Here is a 9,978-nt window from a genome sequence, read left to right as displayed (position 1 = left end):
CTCCGCGGCAATGTTCTGCTCCATCCATCGGTAAGTAGCGACCATGTCGTCTCTCTCCGTTTCAATCCCTATAGTATTTTCCCATGATGTTTCTTATCGATGCTGAAACTCAGGCGACTATGACCACTGTGTTTCTTTTTCCTGAATGACCATGATTTTCATTAGCTGTAACTGGTAAAGTAAGGCGTGGCTGTTTGCTTCGGCCAAATCCAGTTCCATTATCAAATGAAATGTTAGGAGAAAGTAAGTTGGTAGCACTTCTCTTTTTCGAGAAGAGCTGGCATGATGGACAGGAGCGCTCTTTTGGTTTTGCTTAGCTGTTGGATAAAATGATCACCCAGTCAGTCATGGACTCATGGCCAGGTTAAATGTATTCAGCTGTATAATACTCATATGGTCAGACTGCTTTCTTCTGTCTCATATTCTAAGTTTTCTGAAGACATCCAACGGCCTTTGTACTGATTTATGTAGTTGTTGTTGCTAATGCTGTTGTACATACTACGTAATGTTATAATGGTGTTAAATTCTGAAATTCAAGCCTCCCATTGTATGTGGCTAAAGTGCTAAATTATCTCTTTTTCTTCTTACTATTCCAGGCGCAAACAACCTATAGAGTCAAGGAGTAGAATACCAAAATACGAGCTGCAAAAGTGACTCAAATTCGTCTTCCCTCACAAGTAACTACACTGGTAATTGTCCATGTGTGGATCTGGTTGACATGACCATATTTTTTGATGTTTGCCATTCAATTTTAACTACAATATTGTTTCTAGATAAGATATTGTTTTATGTATTATCATGGGTGCATTTTGTTAAGTTTCGTGCACAAGTTGTTGATATTTACACAATACTGTGTGTCCTATGAATACATGGCTGTGGCTATCATTAAGAGTATTCTGCTTCTGAAGTATTATTTTTCTTCTACGTTAGTTATTTGATTCTTGGGAGTTTGACAATTTCAGAGGTGGAGGCTGGCCTGCAGCTTGTGTGCGCGGAGGCTCGTGTGCGCGGAGGAGAAGCACACTTCACCGACAAGTTGTTCCCGCTATCCTCGCTGCCACTGCCAGTGACGGAACTTGGTGGTGAGCCTCTTCTCGCCCCCTCTCAGTTCTTCCCTTTTGATCTGGATGATTTGTTCATGTTGTTAGTGTTTAAAAATATCTTTCGTTGTTCTAGTTGATAATCTTGTTGGTCGCTGTCAGTGTGGTGCATATACACCTAGGCTTTAAGTTGTTGTGATTTTCCTATAAAATGTTGTTGAGGGCATGGAACTGAAATTGACATCAGAAATAGACTTGTTAAGTTTTTGTGTTGCCACCAAACAAAAGCAGGTATATAATCTACAAACCAGCATAGTCGACCAGTGTGATTTCATAAATATGTATAAAGGGCAACCTGGTGCATGTAGCTCCCGCTTGCGCAGGGTCCAGGGAAGGGTCCGACCACTTTGGGTCTATAGTACGCAGCCTTTCCCTACATTTCTGTAAGATGTTTCCAGGACTTGAACCCATGACCTCATGGTCACAAGGCAGCAGCTTTACCACTGCGCCAAGGCTCCCCTTCTGATTTCATAAATATGTATACTTCTACAAAATGGAGTAGGAACATGCAGCTAAATTTACGATCATCAATTTTTCAGTTTTTTATAACTTGTGTTCTGAAGCAGTTTGTTTTCTTCAATTACATGATTTAATAAAATAACATATGGCCAGTTCATTCCAAGTGTTGTTGATTGTAGCATATTTCAGCCTTATCTTCTAACATACTTCATGGCTTCATTAGTGGACAACATGCTGGAAAGAGAGTGTTCATCCCTATGATCCCTTTGGCGCCCTCGGAGGACATTTCGCTTCCTTTCAAGTTGAAGAGGAAACAGTTCCCTGGATCGATCCTGGAGAGCCCCTTCCGTAACCAAGTCCCCTCCCCACTTGGAGTCCTCTGCCACTGACGCACGGGTAAGCGCCAGAGATGCGGTGCATCCACGCAGTTCAACCAGCTGCCGCTGTCGTAGATAACCAAGACGTACACGGAGATAAGCAAGATTCAGTGCGCTGCACTGCCCCCACGCGCTTTGAGGGTGCGATGTCCCCGTCCAAGACAAGGTCCAGGAAGACCCTCGCCTTCGTTATCCTGGTAAAGTTTTGCTGTTATTTTACTCCCCCAATTCCACTTACAGGGGAACAAAGAGTAAGAGTAATCCTGGGGATAATGGTATTTTCATTTGTGCTTCTAATTGATAGTATTACTGTCAGCTCCATCCTTAGAGCAATTGACGAAAATGACTATATCACCTAGATTGATAGACAATAATTATGCACAAACACGACAATGTCCACAAAACAACTGCCGCTGCATTGCTAAGATGCAGCTTGATTTGGCCTCAATATTTTGATTTTTGAGTATTACTTTCTTCCACTCCTCTGCAAAATACTCCTATGTTCTAGCTTCTCAAGCCTCTACTCTCAACCAGTCCAGTTGTCTAGGTGTTTTTTTTTGATAAATATTGATTTTGTTTCCTTTATCTATCGGTTTCAATTCTGTATCCGCCGTTCTCAGGATAACTGTGTGATGTTGCCATGGGATCCAAAATAACTATTTTTTACTGAAGCTACAGACTTAAGCAGTTTCTACCATGTGTACTGTATTTTGAGTTAAACCTGAATGGCTTTCGTCGTATGATACACCGCAGTGCTTTCATGTTTTTAGGAGGGTAGTTCTTCCCTGTGATTACTATGGTGTCGCTGTACATTTCTTATATGGTTAGTTCTTAATTTTCTTCATTATTCCAAACATGTGTACCCACTAGGATTTCATCTTTTATTATTTACCTTCAAGCAGCATATATTACTGTTGTTTGCTGTCCACCTTGATCCTTCGCTGATATTTTTCCTAGGCAACTTCACATGGAATTAGGATTAGTTAATAAGATTCTGGTATATTCTCAATTTTTCTTGCTTTATGCATGAACCTATCATCAAGATTTGGATCTCTTATATGTGCCTTTGCTGCTGTAGATTTGTTGGTGTTGATTTGCAGTAAGAGGAAATGTACTATTGTTCTCATCAATTTCTTTCATACCATGTGTATGGTTAGTTCTTAATATTCTTCATTATTCAAAATACTTGTACCCACTAGGATTCATTTATTATTTTTTACCGTCAAGCACTATATATATTACTGTTGTTTGTTGTATACCTTGATCCTTCGCTGATGTTTTTCCTAGGCAACTTCACATGGAATTAGGATCACTTAATAAGATTCTGGTATATTCTGCAAATTTTCTTGCTTTATGCATGAACCTATCATCAAGAATTGGATCTCTTATATGTGCATGTGCTGCTGTATATTGGTTGGGTGTTGATTTGCAGTAAGAGGAAATGTACTATTGTTCTCATCGATTTCTTTCATATCATCTTATAGAAATATGTTGTTTAAATATGAAGAGGTGGATAAGTTTCTGGCTTTAGTTACTGAATATCCAGATCCGGTTTGCTTCTCAGTCATGGCCTACATTTAGAAGAAATATGTTGTTTAAATATGAAGAGGTGGATAAGTTTCTGGCTTTAGTTACTGAATATCCGGATCCGGCTTGCTTCTCAGCCATGGCTTACATTTAGAGAAGACATGTTCATATGTAAGAGATTTAAGGTCAATGATCTCCCCCTGTTGTAATGCTCATCATCTTAATTCAGACATTGCTATATATATGCACCATGGTTCATGACTGTACTTTTTTCTTACGTGTTTACGAAGTTTGTTAGTATTATTATGCAGAGATAACCTGTCATGGTTCTACGTTGATGTGTTCTTTCATTTGTCAATTTCTTTTGCTTTGAAGCAATGTTGATTGCCTCAAAGAATGGTTCCGCGTGGCTTACACGCTTATACCTACTTGAATGTTAAATTTTATTAGCAAATTCATCGAGAACAATGCCAACGTTTTACGTCTTGCTACATGAAGCTATGTACTGCAGGGTACAACAGTGTCAACATTTCCGGTGCTCATTGACAATAAGATTGAAGATGTATTTTCTTGATTGGAAATATTATACCTCAAATTTAATTCAATCATGGATACAATGACAACTTTATGCCCTGAATAACAAGTGATTATTTGAGTGTAGGAATTAGGACTGGTGACAACAACATGTGGAGTGGCACAACAAGTGGTGCTGTGGAGTACCGAAGCAAGGGTAGTCAGGTAAATCCAACGGCGTGCACGTTTCGATCGCTGACTGCGATTGCCCTATTTGGACAAGGGGCACATTGGTTCATAAAACATCAACACGTCTTTATGATTTAAATTTGAATTATGATAGAAATATTTCTGTTTCATAATCGAGACGTGTGTTACACGTACATGCTTACTAGTAAATAGAAAAGGAAAACAAATAAAAATGAAGAAAGAAACTAAAGAAAAACTAAAAACAGGGAAAAAGAAAAAATAGTAAAAAACAGAATAAAAGAAAAAAAATGAAAAACTCTATGGAGAAACAAAAAACATAACAAACCATGAAGAGACAAAAAAAAGGACAAAAAAAAGAAGGAAATCGATAAAACCGAACAAAACACAGCGAGCGAACGAGCTGTGAGCGCGCAGAAACAGGCCGGCTGTTACTGTAGATAGCACGGGAAATCCTATAGCGAGACAGAAGCTAGTCTTGGACTAAGCGAGATATAGCTCTCGCGGAGCTACGTGTGGCAATAAGGGAGACAAAGCAATGGCGGGGAACAGATGCTGAGAGTGCGTATTCAGCGCTTAAAGCGTTTGGCGCTCGCGCACTTGGAAGCGGGGCTGCGACCCATTAAATTTTGGTGTCTGGTTGGTTCTTGGCGCTAGCCACTGCTCGCTCGTAGCAGTTTTTTTACGCATTTAAAAAATTACATGGTAAAATCTTAAAAGCACAAAAATTTATAAAAATATATAATGAAGAAAACTTCTAAATTTTTTAAAAAAAATTTGAAAATGTCGGCAGATCTAGGAAAAGTTCACAATCTTTTAAAAAAATCATTGATTTGAAAAAGGTTAGTACATTTAAAAAAAACTTAGTGAATTAGAAGATAAAAAATATTTGCCGGTATGAAAAACAAACATGTATTTGATAAAACTCCGTGCATTTCAAAAAAGTTCAAGAATTTAAAGAAAAGTTCACAAATTTGATAAAGATTCCTAATTTTGACAAATTATTATACTAATTTAAAAATATTCAAGAAGTTGAAAAAAATCATGAATTCATTAAATGAAAAAATTAAAAGAAATTAAGAAAATAAAAAACAAACAAAAAGAAAAAGAAAAACTACAAAATCAGAAAGAACCAAGAGAAAAAAAATAGAAAAAGAATCACTCATAGAAACTTTTAAAATCTTCAGAAAACCAGATTTTAGCTCCACCGTACACTTCATATTACTTGGCCGGCCTACTTCTCGCTTTAGTGTGCCTCACGCTAGATAAGCGTCAACTAATATTTTATCAATCCAGATGTGAAGGTAATCATGAATATACCACTCAGTACACAGGTACAACTTGATTGTTGGGCTTGGCATTATGATAGGAGATGTGTATTCTCTGTCAAATCAGCTTATAAGATGATTAATGGGATAAAGCATTGGTGGGAGGAGTGGCTTGAGCACAAGCAGGGCCGATCGAATAGAGAAGCGGATAGCAAATCCTGGACTAGTTTGTGGAAGGTGAAGGTACCCTATAAAATTTGAACATTTGTATGGAGATTGGCGCAAATGTCCTTGCAAATCCTGGATTGGTTTGTGGAACGAGTGGCGCCATGAATCAGCATTAGCATTACAATCGCCATGAGAGAAAGATGGCCACCTCATCAGTGTGCTTTATTTGTAATGCTAATGCTGATTCATGGCGCCACTCGTTGTTTGAGTGTCGCATGGCATGTTGTGTCTAGACTTTGGGTGATGAAGAAGTGTTGGAACACTTGCTGTCTAACAGAAACAATGATGCTCGATTATGGTTGTTCTGGCTTTTCAAGACGATGAACCAGCAGGACCTCGCGAGGGCGCTCATCACCATGTGGGCAATTTGGTGAGCAAAGAGGAAAGCGATACACGACGATGAATTCCAAAGCCCTTTCTCTATGATGTATTTTGTGAACCGTTATTTGCAGGACCTTTAGATTGCCACTGCCAGGAATTCTAGCAATACGTGAGCAGCACCACCTAGATCTAATCATTGGAAGCCTCGAGGAGAGGAAGCAACCAAGATAAACGTTGATGGGGCAATGTCTCGGCAGGGAAGAAAAGGAGCTGCAGCGGCTGTTTGTAGGGACAAGGACGGCCAGTACCTTGGATCCCTCGGCCGTGGTTTTTGATGGTTTGGTTGACGCTCCCAGTCTCGAAGCTCAAGCATGCAATGAAGCGCTGACCCTCACTGAAGATCTTGATCTATCACATGTGGTTATTGGCTGGACTGCATGCAGGTCGTCACAAACATAAATGGAGTTGCTGCTCCTTCTTATGCTTTAGTTTTAAGTGAAATTAGAGAAAGAACTAAAGATTTTGTAAAACTTAGTTTTCGTTTCGAGAATAGGAAGACAAACTTGGAAGCTCATGCCCTAGCTAAGGCAGCTTCGTCGCTCTCTGTTGGATGCCACATGTGGTTAGGGATCCTTCCAGACATCATTTGTATTCCTTCTATTATGAAACTTGAATAAATCCCTAGTTCACCTTTAAAAACTAGCATTTACTGCTTCGCTAAAAAAAGCATTTACCGCTTGCAGTTGTGGGATTGTGGGAGTACTTCGAATCCTGATGGACCCGTGCACGCTAGCGAAGGCCAATCCTCTATAGGGAAGCCAGCACCAAGCATCTCCCATTGTGGAAACTGTGGAGACGACGTTCCTCATCGGTTAGCAGATGAAAATCTTTGGCGCAATCCAACCGAATTATAGCTTCATTCGCGACTTGGAATAACATAGCGAATTGGCTCTGTTTGGGCTAATCCCACAACCATTCATGAGTTTATTAATTAGTTCGAGGAAATATGAAAGGTTTCAGTTGGAAATTGAGGCAAAAACAGAACACATTTTTAGTTTCTCGGTCGACTGCTTCTTCGGCAAGTCCGTACACGTGACCTTGCGCTTGCGCATGTGTCGATCTAATGACCACTCATGTCAAACCAATGTACTAACGATCTGATGACCATTTATGCCGATTTGAAGATTTTCCGGTCGTCATCGACAAGGCGAGGCTGGCTTCGGTATGGGAGCGGTGATAATGACACGTCGGCGGCTCGTTATGGTGACGACAATGGTCGTTCGGTGATCCATGTACCTCGATATAATTTTTATTATGTTTGAACTGCTTTTTACTTTCAATGAATCTTTATAATAGATCTTATCTTAAAAAATGATAGTAGCAAGAACCTAACAAAGTAACAAAGGAGGAGAGGCGCATCATAACAAGAACAGGATGCTTAATATATGTGTCACGTACCAGACCTGCACATACAATAGCGAGAACATGGGGTTTACTGGGGCTATTTGTGCAGGTCAATGGCACAACGTCTATGTCATGTTGATCGCCAAACTGACCCTGTAGGTATGTACGTACGACTCATGTTGCATGGCATACTAGCTAGTACAACGTCTCTGGACCCATCAGCTCTGTGGACTAGCCTACGGCCGAATTCTGTATGGTCATCATGTATTGATTATTTCGTAGGTTTGACTACTGGCTAAATACCCGCCCAGGAGTCCATGAAAGGTCCCCTTTCAGCTTTGACAACACGACGATTACTTTCCAAGGTTCAGTTGTTGAAAATAGCACAATATATACTATATAAACACACACGGCGATATCGAACGTGTACAAAGAATCTAACAATAAATTACAACGAAATGTACAAAAGCGCAACTATATTTATCAATGCATGCATCCAGATCTAGGTTACCTGCTAAAAATAATTAATTAATTTGATTTGATTCCACTTTTATTTTTGCGGGAATTAGTTTAACCTGATTCATTAGGTCAGATGTTAACGTATGACCTGTGAACGAGCTTTACATGGCGAGACCGGACCAGGTCGTTGATATCGTTCACACCACCTGGCCATAGAAATAGGGCACCACATAAATCAATGAGGTCTTGCTAAAAGTTGATACTCTCTACTGTCTCTCCATGGGTAGCCTGCCGATCAGGAATATTCAACCGAGAGATTGTTATGATGAGGACGCGTTTACATGTATGGCTAGTACAGTACTTGCCCAGTTGCGCAGTTGTTTACTCACTGAGCTCAACTGCTGCCTGCCACCGTTGCTGCTACGAATCTTCTTACAGCTCGTTGGATAGTGCGTTGGGATCGCTCCTGATACTGACATAGCTCCACTTCTCCGCTCCCACACCCGCGCCCACTGCGTGCGTGTATATAAGGCGGGCAGGCGGCTATAGCCTTCACAAAATCATCACAGACTAGCTACTCAAACCAATCTAGCTAGCCTCGCTCGAACACGAGCATCTCCCCTTGGCAGCTAGGCATCTAACAACCCAGCAGCAGCAATGAAGGTGAGTAACCCAATTCAGTTTCTGCTCCTAGCTAGTTTTTGTTGATTTCTGGTGTTGCTTCGTTTAGCAGCTCAATTTTGAGTCATCGATACAGTAGTCTGATGCTGCAGCATACAACTGATCCATCGTTTTTCTCTTTGTTGTTGCAGCAAAAGATTGTCATCCAGTTGAGCATGTCGTGCGATAAAAGCCGGTCGAAAGCACTGACGCTGGCCGCCAAAGCAGCCGGGGTGACGTCCATGGGGATAACCGGAGACGCCAGGGACCAGCTGGAGGTGGTCGGCGACGGCGTCGACCCGGTGTGCCTTGTCTGCTCCCTCCGCAAGAAGCTCGGCCACGCCCAAATCGTCAAGGTGGAGGAAGTGAAGAAACCGGAGGAGAAGAAGAAGGATGAGCCGAAGCCGGCCGTGCCTGAGCCCGTGAACCCGCCGCCGTACTTCTTCTACCCGCCCAGCTCCTACTACCATCACCAGTACCCGCTGTACTTCTGACCATGTAACTGCCAGAGAGCGAATTTTAAGTACTCTAATTTTGCCAGCAACTACAAATATACAGACGCGTGTTTATTAATTCATTGAAGGAAATGAAAAAAAAAACAAGAGAAACTCTATCTATTTACGAGTTCGCTTGGCTAATTTCCAGTTTTTTTTTTCGAAACGGAGGCATAAGATTTGCCTCATCTATTAAATAAGGAGAGAATAGAGTTTAGAGAATTACAACACACCCACACTTTCGGCATGACAATTACTCGCCCAGAAAAAAATTCCCTAATTTCTTTGCGCCCGCGGCCATTCAAAGCTTGGCCTCGTCGACGATGGCGGTGAGTAGGATGGTCGGTGGTGCACTTTTGTGGCGGAACACTCGTGCATTTCTTTCATTCCAAATGGTCCAAGAGACGAGCATGATGAGGGAGGCCATAGCTTGCCGGTTAGGGTTGCGGTTGTCGGTTCTCTTGTCCCACCACTGGTAGACAGAGTCGTCCATGAGCCAATCGGAAGTATCCATGTGCGCAAGACCTAGTTTCTCAATAAGAGACTTCCATAGCCGAATCGTGTAGCGGCACTTGAAGAAAAGGTGGGCTCCTGATTCTTGCTCCCTATTGCAGAGCTTGCAAAGGCCACAATTTGGCCAACCTCGACGCTCCAAGCGATCGGCGGTCCAAATCCTATCTTGCAACGCCAACCAAGCAAAAAACTTAACCTTTGGAGGTGCCCATGCCTTCCAAACCATGCGATCCAAGAGGGAAAGAGTCATGCCTAGGAATTGAGGCTTGTATGCGGTGGCCGCCGTGTAGATCCCATCGTTCGCATGCTTCCAAATGATGAGGTCTTCGGTTTGCTCATGAAGATGGACGTCATTAAGGGGCATCCAAAGAGTGAAGAACTCCCTAATATGGGCAATGGAGACATCCGTGTCCGTGTTCAGATTGATCTTGAAGATCCAAGCGTTCCC

At 41.6% G+C, this 9,978-nt stretch overlaps 1 protein-coding gene and 1 long non-coding RNA gene across 2 annotated transcripts; both read left to right on the top strand.

The window, feature by feature from the left end:
* The first annotated feature begins 606 nt into the window (after positions 1 to 606).
* LOC123041518 (uncharacterized) lies at positions 607 to 3,456 on the top strand. The gene is made up of 3 exons (XR_006418550.1): positions 607 to 689; positions 963 to 1,082; positions 1,783 to 3,456. It is a non-coding gene; the product is annotated as an uncharacterized lncRNA (long non-coding RNA).
* A 5,064-nt stretch (positions 3,457 to 8,520) lies between these two features.
* LOC123039272 (disease resistance protein RGA5) lies at positions 8,521 to 9,017 on the top strand. The gene is made up of 2 exons (XM_044462504.1): positions 8,521 to 8,526; positions 8,676 to 9,017. Exons 1-2 carry the CDS (start codon positions 8,521 to 8,523, stop codon positions 9,015 to 9,017), a joined length of 348 nt encoding a protein of 115 aa, XP_044318439.1.
* The last annotated feature ends 961 nt before the right edge of the window (positions 9,018 to 9,978 follow it).

This window comes from Triticum aestivum, chromosome 2B (assembly GCF_018294505.1).
Source record: "Triticum aestivum cultivar Chinese Spring chromosome 2B, IWGSC CS RefSeq v2.1, whole genome shotgun sequence".
Classification (NCBI taxonomy): domain Eukaryota; kingdom Viridiplantae; phylum Streptophyta; class Magnoliopsida; order Poales; family Poaceae; genus Triticum; species Triticum aestivum.
Note: the sequence above shows the minus strand (reverse complement) of the source record. Positions and strands in the feature narration are given on the sequence as shown.